Below are 19288 nucleotides of genomic sequence, written 5' to 3'. Positions count from 1 at the left end.
TGGTTTAACAACAAAATTTGATCAAGCAGCAAACCTGATTACCCTTTGCTTCAGGCATTTTTTTTCATTCAGCTATTTGAAAGCTGATGCACACAATTATCTGTAAAGTATTTGTAAATTTCAGCACAACCTGCTTTTTTTCATTGCATCATCTTGCTTTATCTGTACCTCTTTCCGTTCTTCAATGGCTGATATTCCTTACTTTCCACTTAGTCTTGTACTGCTTATGAAGAAAAACAAATTAAGCATATTAGGGAAAAAACAGAACCACAAAACAACATATTACTAATCTAAAACACTCCTTTCCTATAAATAGCCTTTCTAAAGGTCAACTCCACCCTTCTCATAATTGCAGATAAGATATTTATAATTACGGGTAGGCTGAAATGTCACTTGTCAGGTTTCTATTTGTGCCTAACTGCAATGAAGAAAAGCAAGTTCTGTCAGATTTATGGGACTCTTACCTGGTTTGCAAGAAATAAATTGTATTCCACCTTAGTTTCTGTATAGCTATTTGATTATGTTGTTTTCATAAGAGTTAACCTAAATTCTTTTTCTATAAATTTCTTCCCCAAATGTTCTTTGAGTGGTCATCCAAGTGACAATTGTTCATGTGTTCTCCTAGACAACTAGTTTTGATGATTATTCACCAATATGGTACATAGGAGTCCTGTCCTCTTTCTATCCTATCCACATCTGATCATCAATCATAAACACAGAATAATCAATTACAAGCACAGATATGCTATCAAGTTTGTGATCATGGGTGGGAACACAGGTGATTTTTGTTTGCTTGCTGGCTCAAATTTTGAAATCCACTGTGGATCCCCAACCAATGAAAAAGGATAATTCAACAAAACTTATGCAGCAACACTCAAGAAAATTTAGCAATAAAAAGTTGGGTAAGGATATCTCTGACATAATGTTTCTTCTTGGTCTGTTAACCCTAATGCATTTACCTATTGAGCCATTGGCTAATAACTGAAAATCTGTAATGCATAGTGAAATTGCTAATTTGATGATTACAGGATTATAGATTGCCAATCTGAAATTACATATGTAATTTATATTTGAAGTAAAATAACATAAATTACCATCTACTGTGCCTAAATACCCGGAAAGCCAAGGTTCTACGTTCTATCTCGTAGTGTCACAATGGTTCGTGGTAATATCTAAAAATCCAAGAATGTTGCTCAAATATTACAGCGACAAACTGAAATTGCTAAACGGACTAACACCACCACCAATCATGGATATTAAAAATGGTGCAACTGTGTGTATTATTGTCTTCGGCATTAAGAATCCACATGTGCACTCAACAACAAAAAACTACACGGCTCTAACGCTTCTGGTTTGCATAACACGCCAACACTGTGAATTTTGCGCTCAACTGTGAGGTCACAATTTCGAAAACAAAACTGGACCCTCTTTTAAAATTGGCTACAATTTGCATACATCAAGACCCTGGACGATTTTGGTCACATGCGTCGAGTCTATGTTGATTAGACTGCGTAGTAATCTGACCTTTCAGTTTAAAATCAATTACAACTAGAGTGCTGCCGTCCACTGTTCATCAATGGCCATAAAGTTGAAATACGAGTTATTAGAACTCGCCTTACTAAAGCTATGTCAAACACTCGCAGCTCAAAAGGCCAATGGTGCGTATTCCTCATTATAATTAAAATTCTGATTCATTGATAGCGCCGCTTCCACATCCTGCCCTGAACCGCTCATGCACAAGAATACAAATTGCACCGAAAGTTTCTTTGATATGTAAATATAGTCACTGATTTTAAGTAAATAGTCTTCGAACCGATTGTCAGCATCACATCGTAGTTGTTTCACCCAATACCCGAGCTGTTTAAAGATGCCTTTATTCTGTTTTGTTTTTGGACTCAGCTACATATTAAGAGCTCTAATTATCTCGAGCGGTAACTGATGAGGTCGGTGAAATAATACATGCTGATTTTCAACCTGGCAGTTTTTTGTTCCCCTCTCTTTTCCGTTGTTTTTTTCCACACATTAAACCGTGCTCTTTCGGCAACGTCTCTTTGCCTTCGCCGGGGATTTTTTTTCTGTCTCTGTCATCACTTTCTGGCTGTCACCAAACGCTGCCCCACACCTCTGCTCCCTCCCCTTGCCGCGCAGGCGCTGCTCATTGCTGCCGCAGCCTCTCTGCGCTCCGGCCGCTCCATCGCTGTGCTCCTCCAGCGCTCAACTTTCGTCCAGCAACTGCATCTCCTCACAGCCCCACACCGTGTGTCCCCTCCCCGGCTCTCTCTTGAAAAAAGTCACGACGGTGACACGCCACCCACCGCTGCAGCAGCCTCCCCTCCAAAACGGCAATATTTTACAGAAATGTGATGGGAGACATGGCTATCCGTTTGGTTTGAAATCCGAAGATGTCTTGTTAAAGAGTGCTTTGTTTTACATACATTTATCACCGATACTCGAGCATTAGCTTTGCGGGAAAGGAGCACAAACGGAAAAGCTTACCCTTTACCACGCTTATAAATGAACTGATTCTTTAAAAAAATACTATATATACACAGCAAACTCGCATTCAACCTCGGTCTCTCTCTTTCTCACACAAACATGAGCTTTTTCTACCCCCGCTGTGTCCGTATAAAAGACGAATTTTAAAACCACGCATTCTCTGAAAGCTAAAGGGGGAGCTTGTTTTATTTTTTAAATCGAATAAGCAAATGCGGACATATACATTCTTCACAAATAGCAATCTACTTTCAAGAAACTGCTTCAGACTGAAGATAAGTCTAGTAACCGAATGCACACCATGAGATAAAATAGGAAGAGAATGTGGAAAGATTTTAAAATGCCGCTAATCTGCTCAAAAGGAAAATAATGTTGAATTAAAATAAATGGAACGGTTTGAAGAGGAAGCGACAAACGTAAAAGGAAGCAAATGAGGGGAGAGATTGATGATGTAGAAAAAAGGAATCTCTGCATTTCCTGACCGTGCATCAGTTCCTTTTCACTCGTGTAGGTGACGCTACCTCAAATGAGTCAGAAAACTCTCACATTCACCCACACTCCGAGCGGGATGGCATACAAAAGAGGGAGGGAGCGAGAAATCGGAACTCTGCTGTTAACCTGAATCCACAGCTAACAACGTGCAGATCTAGGAGGGAGAGCGGCAGAATTGCAGATCTCCAGCCCGAGGGAGAGGACATTATTGCTTTCACTCTTTTATAGACTCCGATCCTTTGAGAAACATCGGCATTGGAGCCGGGTTTGCGCTATAACCTACAGCTACACTCTGAATACAGAAGGCTGAATTATACGGGGAAGGCAAACCCAACTTCAACTGCAGGAATAGCAATGAACTACTCAGCAGACCAAGACTAATCGAATAACAAGGAAGGACTTTTTTTTCTCTCTAAGTGAAGGATTCAGCACCACAGAAAGGACTGCGTCAGGGAACCGATATACAGTTCAGGGTTTGGAATAAGAAAACTTGCTGTTGTGAAAGTACGGCAGCCAAATCACTCTTTAATTGGGGAGGTTTTGTTTATTCCGCTGCTCGGACCCAATCCAAACGCTATCCACTAGCAGACGCCGTTTGTTTTAAAGATCCGCATCGTGAAATCAGTTCGCTCTCAGTCGGATTTCTGATTCATCAGACAGGATTTCCCAATCCACGTTCAATCCGGACCACTATCTGCATTTAGACGCATCTTGGCAGCTCACCCTTTTGTACCAGTTCTCTGGGCTGAATACGAATAAGAAAGTCATTAGCTGCAACCTTTATTCTGCGGGACTCTCTGCCCGTCTAATCTTCTTGGACACAGCGAAAGGGATCGGGTTCACAATAATCTTACAACCGCCCTTTCAACTTTCTGCCCGGGTTCCAGACCATTTTTCCGCTATTCACTCGCTGTCTCTTGAGTCAGTCAGGAACGGGCGAAGAGGGAGGGAGGGCAGGGAGGGAGGGAGGGGGAGACAGAGGGAGGGAGGGAGGGAGAATAGAAGAGTGTGCAGAGAAAGGGAAAGACTGCAATAGCAAGGTTGGGGCACTCAGAGTGCTGCACACACAGTTTACAGTAACCACTAGCATGCAGGTAAAGAAGCACCAACTGCGGATGCAGGGCAAACTTGGAACAGCGTGAATGAAAAGGCACGTCCTAAGCGCTAAAACGGATTCAGGTGACCAATTTTACTAAATGCTTCTCCTTTCCTGCGTCGTCCTGCAAGCAGCAATCGCTTGACCGGAGTAGAGTGTGCCAGCTTAAAGAAGAGGGATGTCAAAGCTAAAGCGGTGTTTCTGTGTGTCCGGATGCCGGTGAGTGTTTCTGCAGATTACTTTATTGAGTGTTGCCGGACTGTTGAAACGGACAATAGGAACCGAGATCGGTGCGATTAATCGGTGGAGAGGGAGAGAGGTGGTGGTAGTGGGGGTGGGGGGGAAATACTCGGAGCGATGAGTTTCTGTGTGCCACTGGTGCTTTCGCTGCTCACCGCTGCCGTCCTGGTGAGCGCAAAGCAAGCGCTCCGCTACCGGATCACCGAGGAAGGAGCGGCCGACGTGCGGATCGGCAACGTGGCCAGCGACTTGGGCATCGTGGCGGGCTCGGGAGAGGTGACTTTCAGCCTGGAGTCGGGCTCCGACTACTTCAAGATCGACAACATCACGGGCGAGCTGAGCACCACCGGCCGGCGCATCGACCGCGAGAAGCTGCCGCAGTGCCAGCGCATCTTCGACGCGAACGAGTGCTTCATCGACTTCGAGGTGTCGGTGATCGGGCCGGCGCAGAGCTGGGTCGACCTTCACGACGGCCAGGTGGTGGTGGACGACATCAACGATAACGCTCCCGCCTTCCCTTCGCCCGTGCTCACGCTGACCGTGGAGGAGAACCGGCCGGTGGGGACCCTCTACCTGCTGCCCACCGCCACCGACCGCGACTTCGGCACCAATGGCATCGAGCGCTACGAACTGCTGCTGTTGCAAGACGAGAGCGGCCAGGCGGCCAGGAGAGGGCTGGAGCCGGCGCAGGGGAGCAGCGGTAAGGAGCCGGCGGCTGCCGGCGGCGGGGGCAGCGACGACCCGGGGCTGGGCGGCAGCAGCAGCGTGTTCGAACTCCAGGTGGCCGACACGCCGGACGGGGGCAAGCAACCCCAGCTGATCGTCAAGGGTGCCCTGGACCGGGAGCTGCGCGACTCCTACGAGCTGAGGCTGCGGGCGAGCGACGGCGGGCGGCCCCCCCGCTCCTCCAGCGCCCTGCTGAGGGTGCTCATCTCGGACGTGAACGACAACAGCCCCCGCTTCGAGCGGCAGCTGTACGAGGCCAGGCTGCCGGAGAACAGCCCGGCGGGTAGCCGCATCCTACAGCTGCGAGCCGGCGACCCGGATACCGGGGTGAACGGTCAGGTGGAGTACGCCTTCGGCGGGGCGAGCGAGGCGGCGCGGCGGCTGCTGCGCCTGGACGAGAACAGCGGCTGGCTCAGCGTCCTGCGCCGCATCGACCGGGAGGAGGTGAGCCAGCTCCGCTTCGGGGTTCTGGCCCGGGACCGGGGCCAACCCCCCCGCACCGACCGGGCCACCGTGCTGCTGGCCATCGGCGACCAGAACGACAACGCGCCGCTCGTCGACATCCGCAAAATCGGGCGCATCGTGGTGCGCGACGGCGCCGCCAGCGTGGCCGAGGACGTGCTGGTGGACACGCCGGTGGCCCTGGTGCAGGTGTCGGACCGCGACCAGGGCGAGAACGGCGCCGTGACCTGCACGGTGGTCGGCGACGTGCCGTTCCAGCTGAGGCCGGCCAGCGAGGCGGACACCGAGCAGCAGCTGCCGCAGCCTCCGCAGCAGCAGCCGAGGAAGAAGAAGTACTTCCTGCACACCTCGGCGCCGCTGGACTACGAGTCGGTGAGGGAATACTCGGTGGTCATCGTGGCCGTGGACTCGGGCAGCCCCAGCCTGTCCAGCAACAACTCGCTGCTGGTCAGAGTGGCCGACGTCAACGATAACCCGCCCATCTTCCCGCGGGCCGTCTACCGCCTGTCCATCCCCGAGAACAACTCGCCCGGCGACCTGGTCGCCGCCGTGGTGGCCACCGACGCCGACGACGGCAGGAACGCCGAGCTGGGCTATTCGCTGGACGCGTCGGCCGCCGGCGTCTTCTCCATCGACCCGGTCAAGGGCGCCATTCGCGCCAACCTGGTGCTCGACCGGGAGCAGACGGAGCGGTACGAGTTTCGAGTGGTGGCCCGGGACCGCGGCACTCCCTCCCTGCAGGGCAGCGCCACCGTGGTGGTCCAGGTGCAGGACACCAACGACAACGAGCCACGCTTCATGCAAGACCTCTTCACCTTCTACGTGAAGGAAAACTTGCCGCCCAACAGCCCGGTCGGCATGGTGACTGTAATGGACGCCGACCAGGGCAAGAACGCCGAGATGAGTCTCTTCATCGAAGAGGACAACAACGTGTTCTCCATAGACAACGACACCGGTACCATCTACTCCACCGTCTCCTTCGACCGGGAGCAGCAGACCACCTACTCTTTCAAAGTGAAGGCCGTGGACGGAGGAGAGCCCCCTAAGTCCTCCACGGCTATGATATCGCTGTATGTCATGGATGACAATGACAATGCGCCCACCATCACTTTCCCCAAGAATGCATCTTACACCCTGCTGCCCCCTTCCAGTAATTTAAGGACAGTAGTGGCCACAGTCCTGGCTACGGACAGTGACACTGGCATCAACGCCGACCTCAACTATAGCATTGTTGGAGGAAATCCCTTTAAACTTTTTGAGATTGACTCTGCCAGTGGTGTCATTTCCTTGGTGGGGAAGCTAACTCAGAAGCACTATGGGCTGCACCGGTTGGTGGTGCAGGTTAATGACAGTGGCCAGCCCTCACAGTACACCACTGCAATGGTTCATGTGTTTGTGAATGAGAGTGTTTCCAATGCTACCATCGTGGAAGCTCAGATAGCGAGGAGCCTTCGCACTTCCCTGAAGCAAGATATTGCAGGTGACCCGAATTATGAGATGAGCAAGCAAAGACTCAGCATTGTGATTGGGGTTGTTGCTGGGGTCATGACAGTGATCTTAATCATCTTGGTTGTAGTTTTGGCAAGGTACTGTAGACCAAAAAAAAGCAAGAATGGATATGAGGCTGGCAAAAAAGATCCCGAAGACTTTTTCACACCCCAGCAACATGACAAGTCCAAGAAACCCAAAAAGGACAAAAAGAACAAAAAGGCCAAACAACCTCTGTACAGTAGCATTGTGACTGTGGAAGCATCAAAACCAAATGGACAGAGATATGACAGTGTGCATGAGAAGCTCACAGAGAGCCCTGGCATGGGTTGTTATCACTCCATGAATGGTGGACCAGGGAGTCCTGATCTCGGAAGGCATTACAAATCCAGCTCTCCATTGCCAACAGTTCAGCTTCACCCCCAGTCGCCTACTGCAGGGAAGAAACATCAGGCAGTGCAAGAACTGCCACCGGCCAATACCTTCGTAGGGACAGGAGACAACATCTCACTTGAATCGGACCATTGCTCAGAATACAGCTGTCAGACCAATAACAAGTACAGCAAGCAGGTAAGAAGCAATAATTATCAAAATAATGTCTGAATGCTCAGAGGAAAGAAATCAAAATGCAGAATGCTGTTTACATTAATTTATGCATATGTTTATGATGATGTATGTGCTTTCATAATTGATTTTCCATAAAACTGTACTGTTGTTGCAAAGTAGAATTAGAGAAATTTGTAAAACCTTAGATGAATTGATTGTGAATAATTGAAATCCTACATGGTAAGATATGTAAGTAAATAGATAAATGCAAAGGTAAAGGTAACTAAACATAATTAGGCAGATACAGGTGTGCAGTTTGGGTACTTTAGCTTGTATGATGTCACTGTACTGAATACTTTTTTGGTTTTCCCCTCTTTTTCTGCCTCCTTATTCTCTAAGTCCAGTTCCTCATAGATCTAGTTCACAGTGATAAATGCACCCAGTTAAGCATGTATTGGTATTCATAGGGTGCAGGATTAGCAAGTAAAAAAGAAAATAAATCTGTGGAGATTTCTTTAAATTGTTGATATTTGGAACATCAACATTTTATCATGTCCCAGTCGTTGCTGGTAAATTTCAGGCAACGTGGATGCCACTTTGAAAACAATCTCCAGAGATTTTCTTTACATTTATAAACATGCTTGTCTTTATGTGTTTATCATTATATGGATCACCAAAGCTGCTACATTTGATGCTTTAATAGCTACGCAGCTGCAGCTCAGATATCATCCTGGGATGGAGACCATATACAGTGGCATTCATATGTTAGATCCTGAATTGATATCACCGTATAAGCATTTAGGAGAAGACATTTATTAGTTTAAGTTACTAAATATAACAAAGCTGTTCATGATGGATAAAATTGAACTACTACATTAGGATCTGGGAATACTTATCTATGGTTAGTCAGTTTTCTACAAATGTCATTTGGACAACATTGTACAAAGTAGTTTTGTAATATTACACTATCATATAGAAGTATTCCTGTAACCTTGAAAGTTTTCAAATGTTTTCATTTTTTCACAGTTTTTTTGGGAATGTTTGAAATCAGACTTATATAGTGTTCTATCTGGCTATATATTGGCATTTGTAAAATTCTAAATGCTCTTCTGAACACTTTAAAGTAGAATTCTGAAACTATTCTCATACTGATGTCTTTAAGGTTCTATCATGCTCAGAAATTGAATTTTGGGACTTGCATGTGGATTTGTTAATTTTTGTAAATATGTGATGAACTGTAGGTCAGTCTCTAACACCTAAACTGATAAGAACAAATTACAGAAAAAAAAATCTGAGATTTATTGCACTTCTGGATTTCTTTTTTGTCTTTGGTCTACGTCAAAATCTTTTGTTTCCTAGCCACTGACTCCATCCCACAACTGCCAAATGTCTAGAGCCTGAAGCAGACTGTTCACAAACTTGGTTTCATATTTGATCTTGAGGTGAGCTTCTGACCACATCCTGCTGGTGACACCAAGATTACATATTTCCACCTCTGAAACATTGCCTGACTCTGCCCTGCTCAGCTGCTGCTAGAAACACTCATCAGTGCCTTTGTTACCTCTGGACTTGATGATACTAACTGACTCCTGGCCAGTGTTACATGTTCTATATTCTGCATAATCTTAAGGACATCCAAAACTCTGCTGCCTGTGTCCTTATTTGCAACAGGTCCAGTTAAATCATCTCTCATGGTCATTAATCTACATTAGTTCCCAGTTAAGCAATGGTTTAATTTTAAAATTCCCATCCTTGTTCTAAGATCCCTGCATGGCTTTGCTCTCCTTATCTATGTGTTCTCCTTCAGCCCTGCGACCCTTTGGAATATCTATGCTAATCCAATTCTGGCCTTATTCGTACTTCTGACTTTAGCCAGTTCACAACTGGTGGCTGCTTTTAGGCGGCCAAGGCCCTAGAGTCTGGAATTCTCTTGCTAAATCTCTTTGTTTCTCTGTCCCTTTTTCTCTTTGAAGATGCTCCTTAAAAGCTATCTCTTTGATCACATTTTTGGTCATTTGCCCCAATATCCCCTTGTGTGACTCAATATCAAATGTTGCTTGATGGTGCTCCGGTGAAGTGCCTTGGGGTGTTTTCCAAGTTGGAATATGCTATATACATGAAAGTTGTTCTTGCTTTTGTTTGTTGCATTTAAATAGAGAACCAGATGTCACAGCAGTTACACATATTTTTCCTATCAATTAGAAATTATGTTGAATTTAGAACTAATTAAGTAGAAGTCATGCTTTATAAAGAATCCCTTTGTACCAACACCAAAGTTCAGTTGTATGAGTAATTTGCATTCTCTATCTATTAATTTAATTTGAGTCAGTGCAATTGAAGCCAAAACAGCACATCTGTATATTGCCTTTTGATGTAAATAGTTGTCTTTCATTGCATGAAGCTGGTATGCATCATGTATTTATTTCTTTGTTTTCATGTTAAATAAGTATGCTATGATGTGCTTCAGGTGGCAGAGACATTCAGTATAAAAATAATGAAATGAGCTTCAAGACAAGAGTGAGAAATCATAATTACATAAATTGTAACTCCAGGCTGTGCTATTTGTATTTTGTACTGTAATGCCATAATAAGCAGCTTTTTATGAAGAAAATAGATCCAGGCATCACCTTTTTATTTATATTAGTGAGTATCTGTATTTTCAAGTTTCACAATTCCCAAGAAAAGTTATATGTATTAAGTGAATTTTCTTTTGAGATGGAATTGAGGATGGTAATCATCTTATAACATGTTTGTGTGTTAATCAGTAATCTTGAGGTCAAAGCTTAACAATCTTATCTGTTCCAAATACATTTAAAATTCTAAGCATCTATATTACCAGACAAAGATATCAAATAGGCTTTGACTATATACTTGGAAGTGATTGCTAATTGTTAACATAAATGTCATTATCTGAGCTACTAAGTAACATTTAGGTCTTTTTTTTGACTAGGTAAGGAGAAAGATGGGAATTGGACAAATCAGACAAGTTAGGCAGTTGAGCATCCTTGTAGTTAGATAGCAATTTCATTGGATATAAATGAAGTAATTTAGTTAGTTGCAATTCTGCTACCATACTATAGAAAGAATAGCAAAGTTATTTATTTTATTAGGTATACCTTTAGCTTCACTGTCTTGATTCACTTGATGCACTTTCTCAGTTGAACCAAAGTTGACTCATATCTAATTGAGGTCTAAAAAGTGCTTTAACTTAAGTTGTCTCTTTAAATATCTATTGAAGTGTGGAAATAGCTAATGTAAAAAGCAAATTATTGCTGTTGAGATGTAAATCTTGTGTGACACACATGCCCAAAGTGCAGTATAACTTCCTTCAGAGCCCTGGCCTCAGTTTATATCAATGTATACCATATTTTAGAAAAAAAAGTGCATGGCAACTTTAAGGAGCATGTTAGTTTTTTTGCCATTTACTTGCTGAATTATAACTGTAACCGATGCCATTTAAACTTAACCTTTATGCTTTTGGGCTGTGCTTCTTCCAACAGGGCCCCTAAAAGTGTGCCCAGTGGTAAATAAAGTAAAAAAAAGTTAATTTTTAAATTTACATTTAAATATTTAAATTCACTACCAGGAAATTAACAGTTAGGAATTTAAAAATACACTATTAGAACATTGAGAGCAAACAGTGTAAATGCCTTGAAGTGTTTAACTCCTAGATTTTGCATGTCTGGTGGCTGAAGAATTGTGTTCAATAAAACGTAAGTTGAATGAGTGTGAGTAGACAGTATAAGTTTCTTTGTTTGTTCACATTTTGTTCTGCAAATTCATTGCAATTGTGTGTGGATTGCAGCTTTCAGTTAACTATACATCACTGTGGATCTCATTAAAGTCAGCAACACAGTATTCTGTGTTTTTCAGTATTGTCTGAATATTTCCATTGCTTTGGGAAGCAAACCACTGTAAGGCCAACATCCCCACTATTGTGGCCTTAATATGTTCAGTTGGCTCTGCTGCACAGGCCATATTGTTCTTGTGCCTGACAAAAACTCCTGAAGTATTCACTCTGTTCTGAGTTCTGTCATGGGAAGAGATCACCAAGTAGAGGAAATAATTCAAGCCTATAATCGAAGCTTCCTTGAAGAAATGTAACAGCTTGATCGATTTCTGGGAATCCCTGGCCCATGACCAGTCAAAGTGGAGAAAAAGCATTTGGGATGGTATTGGAAACTCCATGCTCATACATTGGGATGATACAGAAGTCCAGCATAAAAGAAGCAAGGAGAACACTACTTCACAGACTCCCCATCCACCTTCCATATCAGGAACCTCCTGCTATATCTGTAGAAGAGTCTGCAATTCTCACTTTGGCCTCATCGATCACCTCAGAGCCATCACAACTAGCATGGAAGTAAATCACCCTTGATCCAAGTGCTTGCCTAAGCAGAAGAAGAAGAGGAAGAAGATTCCCTGCATGCTCTTGGGCTCATGTGGAGAGTTCTGATTAGATGCTGGAGATTGCCTGATTTGAAGAGTAACAGACAAATGGACAATTTTAAAAATGAAGCTTTGTAAATTAGGAATATATGCCACCTAACTGCAAAGTCAAACAAGTAAGAAACAGACTTAATGGAGAGAGTTTAACATCTTTCCATTTCAGCTATTGTTGGAGGTAAATCCTGAGTTGTCTCATTATATGGCCATCTTCACACTGATACATATCCAAAGCAGCATTTTACTTACAAGCATGTCAATATAATTATACCCTGAGTAAGTCTGAAGCAACACAACCTTTTTATTGTTTATTCCCAGATGCCCAAAGTTTGTTGTGAGTCGATCATGCAGTGAGGGACTGCAGTCTCATACAGGCCAGATTAGTAGTGTTGGGAGATGTTCCATCCTGTAGGATAGCAGTGAGCCATTTGGATTTGTTAAGACAATTCACTAGCTTTTACAACTATTGCTATTTCAAAAATGATTAGAAGTATTCAGATTCTAAAACTAGCACTGGTATATTGTTAGGCCTATCTTCATTATTTTCAGTGGCATAATTACAAACAGTATATTAAGTTTGAATTTTGTATTTTATGTTTTGATAATTTGTATTTCATGAAGAGTTTGGAGAATCTGCAACATTATTTTCATGTATTAATTTTAATTTGGTGCAACTAAAAATAATTCAAGTAAAGATTGAACACAACCTAATTTCATTAACCACATGTGATGCTTTCTTTCCGTTACAAAAACAAGCGTGTACAGTGAAGGATGGACACTGCCAAAAATATATCTCGCAGAAAGCATTCCTTTCAGAAAATGTGTGGCACTTATGGAAAGCCACATGCCGAATATATGGAAATTTAAAGTAATTAATATTTTGGATATTACTTGAATACTTCTTGTATTGGTGCCCTAGGTGCAACTGAGATACGAATGTTTCCTTAAAAACAGCATTTTTGGAGTTCTTTCTGTTAGCTTAATGGTCGAATGGCACCAAATGTTGCCATTCAGGTAAAAGAGATCAATTGTGACCTTGTAACATCGCACTTAGATCACAGTAAAGTTGCTGTAATTGTTGACCCCCCAGCTCAGGAGAGAAAAAGGGACCTGGAATCCAATCTCACCATAGCTCTCCATGTTTGAAGGACACGTTTGCAGATTTACTAGATTCTGCTATGAGGGCCTCCATATTTAAGAATCCAGTTACCTGCCTAGAAAACAGCCACTTGGTCCAAAGAGTGATGACGCAAATAGCTGTGTCGTTTGGTAGCATTTCATTTCTTAACAACAATCGATGTTAGTGATTTGTTTACAATATTTTTCTTTACCTTTTTCTCTTTGTTTCTCCCATGCTTTTTGTGTTCTTGATTTGCATTTTTTTATTTTTTTAATGTCTTTCTGCTTCTGTCTATTTGTTTGTGTTCATTTTTGATCCCTTAATTTCTAGCTAAAATCAGCTTTAATTTTGTTCCCATTTGCTTCCTTTGTATAGAATATACAAAAAGAGTGACCTGAATAGACTTGGGGAAGCTGTTTAACTTTCCAACTGATTCCAGTTCAACTAAAATGTTTTATGTAATCTATGTCCTTTTTTATTTTACCATACTGAGTTGCTATGTTTTGTTTTAACAAAAGTAGCAATTTACACAGTGCAGAGCATTTAAGGAGAGTAAAGATTGTAGAACACGATTTGACATTCTTGTACTTTAGAAACACTGTAATTATAAGTAGGTGTTGCACATAAGGATAAATTAACTGTAGCTCTTTTAAAGCAGGAAGTAGTAAAATTTATGTTTTTTAATAAAATAATTAATCATATGTATTGTATATGTATATGTATTTCCAGAATATTAAAATGAACTAATTTGATCTATATTGTAAAAAAGATTTTAGATTACATCGTAATTAAATAGTTTTTAAAATGCTGAATCATTTATTTCAAGGAATATATTAATCAAGAATATCAAAATATGATAAAATAGAAAAAGATTCATTGGTTCCATTTAATAGATTGTTGTAAGAATCACCTTTAAGAAGAAAAATGTTGGGATTGTACCAACTTTTAAAGAATAGAATATCTTATAAGAGATGTTATTTTTTGAATTATATGAGAGAAAAGTTATAATTAAAGTATGGTTTCTGGAGGAAAACAATTGGAAACATTATTTAAGGATGATAAGATGACCTGGGAATAATGTTGCGAAGGATATATTGCTGGTGATGCTTTCTATGGTCAGGGGCAAATTGACAAGGATGGATGCTATTGCAGGCCTGAATCAGAGTACGAACTTGCCAACAGGTGGCGTCACATTATTATAATTGGTACTGGTACACAGTTTTCCTGTTAACAAAACTCGGCTCAAAAGCTTTTTTTTAAAGGAAAGCCTTTAGTTCACAGTAGGCCATTTTTCAGTGTCTTCTGGTTTTAAATAAGCTAACTTTCCCTTCAAGTCTTCTCAGCTTTTCAGCTGGTAGAAACTAACCACAGGTGGAGGTCTGAAAGTAACACTTGATTCATACATTTAGTTAGCACCTGTGAGTTCCCCCTTCTTTACAGCAATGTTATCTGATGCTGTCATCATGGCTCCCCACTCATAATGCTGTTGCTACTGTACTGAAGAATACAATGTAAAGTATGCATAGGTATGTAAAGGTTCTTGCTCCTTGCATTCGATCTGATAACCACAAGCATATTCTTCTATTCATTCAATGTGTCTCATTTGTCTCTGGTTTTAAGAATCCATGAGTCAAGAATTATAGATGGGGGAAAGGAATTCAATATCAGAATACAGTGTAGTACTATATATAATTGTACTTTTGTGAGGTATCACAAAATGAGTGCAGGGCCTCAACTATTTACAAAATATATTAATGACTTGGATGAAGGGACCAAGTTTCTGATGATAAAAAGATCGGTGAAGTGGAAATTGTAAGAAGGATATAAATAACCTACAAAGGGATTTGATAACTTAAGTGAGTGGGCAAGAAGTTGGCAGATGGAATACAATGTGAGAAAATGTGAGGTTATCGGGCTTTGGAAGAATTTAACTGGAGACTGCAGAATGTTGAGGTATAATGGGATCTGTGAGTCCTAACACATGAATCTCAAAGAATCGGTGTGTATTTTAAGCAAGTAATTTGGATGGCTAATAGTTTGTTGACCTTTGTTGAAGGGAGTATAAAGGTAAAGAAGTTCTGATCCAAATTTACAGGGAGTTGGTGGGATCACACTTGCAGTACAGAGTACAGTTTTGGCCTCTGTATTTGAGGAAGGATGTAGATATAATCATGATGCTCTCAGGGAGAGAGTTCCAGGATTTTGATGCAGCAATAGTGAAGAAATGGCAATATATTTTCAAATCACGATGGCGTGTAGCTTGGAGGGCAACTTCCAGGCAGTGGCGATCCCATGCTTTTGCTGCCCTCGTCCTTCCAGCTGGTGAGGTCGTGGATTTGGAAGGAGTTATCTAAGGAGACTTGGTGAGTTGCTGAAGTGCATCCTATAGTTGGTACAGACTACTGCTGCTGTGCATCGGTGGTGGAGTGAGTGAAATGAAGGGATTGATGTTTGAAGGAAGGTTGAGTTGGATGAATTTGCACTCATTGAAGATTACAAAAAAAATATTCTGAGTGGCATTGATGGGGTGGATGGTGAATGCATGGTATCTAGTGGTATTTAGTGGGGGATATCTAGAATCAGGGGGCTCAGTTTCAGAATAAGAGGTTACACATTTAAGATAGATATGAGTAACAACTTTTTCTCACAGAGATTTGAAATCTTTGGAATTTTTTACCTCATAGAGCAGTGAAGACAGAGTAATTGAATATATCAAGGCACAGACTGTCAGACATTGGAACTACAAAGGAGCCGCGAGCAATGGGTAGAGGACAGGAAAGCAGGTTGAGCCATGATCTTGTTGAATGGTGGAGCAGGTTCATGAGGTGGACTGAATGATCTACTACATTTCCAGTTTCTCATGTTTTGATAGTTTATGATTGTTTGTAAAATAAAGATATGGCAATCTTTACTTGTGCTGAGAGTTTAACTTGTTATCCTCATGGAAGTTAATTCACCTCTAGTGAAAGAAAAATAATTATTGGAAAGCAATGATATTGAAGAGAACTCTGAACTATCTTAAAAGTACTTTTTCATCAATTAACATAAAAAGAACAAGAAACTTTGTTTATCCGAAGTACAGCATTGATTTCTCCATCTACTTGCCTGTAAGTCTTGGCAGCAACTCTGACTTGTCTTTTTATGCCCATCTTTTTATTTTGTATTTCTTTCCGTTTTCACATTTACATGAAGCAATTTTTTTTTACTCTTTCTGCAGTTGGGCATAAAGAATCATCTGAGGGCAAGGCAAAAATAAAATTTTGCAGGACAGATGGCAGGCAAATGGAACCATATTGTTTTTCATGCTATTTTAGTTAAATTATTGGCAAGTAAATTGAAGAAAATGCTATCCTTTTTATGCTTTCAAACCACCACTTTCAACCTTCCTCTTTTTCTACATCTACATCCCTCTCTCTCTCCCCCTCTCTTTCCCCCCTCTCTCCTTCTCCCTCTCTATCTGACATGCCAAAATGCTTGACCACAGGTAACGATGAGTAGAATAAAACTTCATGGGATCATAAATGTTAACTTTTCTTGGCCAGAACTCATTACTTTGTTCATGTTACTATTTGCCTAGTACATGATTTTTCATACTTTTAAATATCTACCTCATAACTGCTCCAGGCCTCTGATGTTCTCTTGCCATTTACACCACACTTCAGACATGGTCCATGCTCCATGTAGTTTCATGCACTTGTGATGTGTTCTGTGAATTTTGGTGATTTTCCCAACTTCAATGTCTTTGAGGACACTCTTGAAATCACTAACCTTCATCCTGATATGTTTCTCTGTTGCTGACCCAAGCTCAAAAATGCAATTTCATCATCCTCTTTCCTTTTCTCCAATGCCAATAATTTCTACTTAACTTCACTGTTGAAGTGCAACAGGTCAAATTATTACGGTGGGGCTATCTTGACGTTGGTTGTGTCATTTTCTTCCTGTCATTGGGTCTTTGGATACAGCTTTCTCTTGAGAATGAGTTGGAGAGGATATCAACTTGGGGAAGAAATAATGGAATTTGAGGCTTATTTTGAGTAAACAATATTGTGATAAACTTCAAGCTTGGTGGCAGGAATTGAAATAGATTAAGAAAATGATATTGACTGGAGTATTTCCAATGTTGATTAATAAAAATGATGTTGTTTCCAAATCTTAATCATTTTTGGAGTCCTCATGGTGTTTCAGAAAATGTTGAAAAGACTGATATTCTATGATAAAGATCACTAAGTATCAATGGCTCTACTCCTTCTCATCTACAATGTTTTTACATTTGCTGGAAGAAAATTATATATTCAGCTTCAGATTTAACAGAGGTTGTTCATAATTGGACACATCGAAAGACACTAGTTCACATGCTTAGTTATTAATGTTGAACTTAAAAACCTCAAAGAATAACTGAATCAATTGAAATGCAATTTTAATTTGAGGAGCACTTGGTATTATTTGCTTAGCTGCAGTGAATGACCTGCTGCGACATTATCAAAAAGCAACAAATGGATTGACTTCTAATATGACATCTTTGGCTTAGCAGGCATTATAAAATGCATTAGACCATGAGTCTTGTATATGGGTTAGATCATTTTCTTTAATGAGCTCACCTAATTTAGATTTTAAGCACCATACCAATGTCCTCTTTGGAATCAGTTTGATTCCACAGCATTAAACAATGCACAGATACATAGTTTGAGAAATACATTCTAGCTTGACTCAAATATATATATGTATATGTGTGTGTGTGTGTGTGTGTGTATATATATCTATATCTATATCTATATCTATATCTATATCTATCTTTGACAAGTGACTGAATGTAGTTTAGGTCCAAAGCCACACATCATTTTTGTACCATTGTGAATGTGCTGCAGAACAATAAAGTGCAGCATGTGAATTTTAGTAATAGTTAATTCTGCACACATCTGGCCTAAGTTCATTTCTGGTCTCACCAGGATAAAGGTGACATCCAAGGAATATATTTAGAAAGGCTCCAGCATTTGCTGTGTAGTACAGTACAGTTGGATATCAGCTTCTGTTCTATAGTCCACTTACTTTAAAAATTAGGAACTGATAATATTAACATTTCCACAAAAGTAAGATGCACAAAGGAACATAGCAGTTCCATTTTGGATGTAGCAGTGAACAGAAATTAACTTGCCATCAAAGACCAACAATCATTGTTTGATAATATTTACACTCAAGTTGCTGAAATTATATCTGAAAGTTAAAATATTGGAACCAAGTTGTAACTTAGAAAACTGTAACAAACACTGTACCTTTGACATAATTAAGCAGACATTGTACAGTGTGTATTTACATAATTGCACTTTCTTATTATTTACTGTGTCATAATTTTATTAACATATTTTAATAAGCTGCCATCGATATGTAATAATTATAAACAATGCCACAAAATGTTTGTGTTTGGTATTTCCCTTTGAGATAACTATTCAAAGATTGTTTTGAAATGTTCTTTTGAAAGAAGTTGTTGTAATTTTTGCATTATATCTAATGCAATATCATTATTGGACAAGCTTTGATAATATTTTGGATTTCCTTCTCTCCTGGCATACCCATATACAAATTCAGGAATTTCTGGTATTTTGACCACAAATTCTTGACAACTATGGATTTTAAACTTCAAGATAGATTAATACAACTGCTCAATCTGATGCTGTAAATTAAGATTAGCAACAAAGTCAGCACCAATGTGTACATTGTTTGGTTTCATCAGCTATCATCAGTTGTAATTACAGTGGCATGTAGGAAAAAGGATAAAGATCATTATTTTGATTGTGGGTTTCAAAATGATTTATGAATCATTTAAACTCCTCTGATACTTTTTTGGAAGCTTTTAATTATCAGTGCATGTGGAGATGAGTCAACTTCCTGACACAAAAAGCCTAAGCCTTCGTAACTTTTGAAGGAAAATATTTTCAAGATATAGATAACTCAAAACATAAAGTTTACTGGTACCTTCAGTAAGTTGACTTTATTAGGTGGTTCATGCTTCCAGATTTTGTAAGATGATCAGAAAATGTTGTGGCCAAAGTAAACTTGTGAATGTTAAGATCCCTCATAGTTCTTCCAGTAATTTCATTTGTGAACATTGTGAAATTTTCCTTCTTACTGTTTGACATTCAGTTTGCCACCTCCAATTCTATCATTTTTTGGGCCTCCTTTCT

At 40.9% G+C, this 19288-nt stretch overlaps 1 protein-coding gene across 4 annotated transcripts in view; it reads left to right on the top strand.

The window, feature by feature from the left end:
- The first annotated feature begins 2670 nt into the window (after positions 1 to 2670).
- The window catches only part of pcdh7b (protocadherin 7b), a 289327-nt gene continuing 272709 nt past the window's right edge, over positions 2671 to 19288 (top strand). For 3 of the 4 annotated variants that reach the window (XM_052042602.1, XM_052042628.1, XM_052042610.1), the window contains exon 1: positions 2671 to 7567. In XM_052042602.1, the coding sequence (XP_051898562.1) occupies positions 4439 to 7567 (3129 nt within the window). In that variant the 5' untranslated portion in view covers positions 2671 to 4438. Of the gene's footprint in view, positions 7568 to 8902; positions 8974 to 19288 lie in introns of those variants that run through there. The other variant, XM_052042619.1, reaches the window with a different exon arrangement.

The sequence above is a fragment of the Pristis pectinata genome, chromosome 2, assembly GCF_009764475.1.
Source record: "Pristis pectinata isolate sPriPec2 chromosome 2, sPriPec2.1.pri, whole genome shotgun sequence".
NCBI classification, from domain to species: Eukaryota; Metazoa; Chordata; class Chondrichthyes; order Rhinopristiformes; family Pristidae; genus Pristis; species Pristis pectinata.
This window is presented reverse-complemented; position numbering and strand designations above follow the sequence as displayed.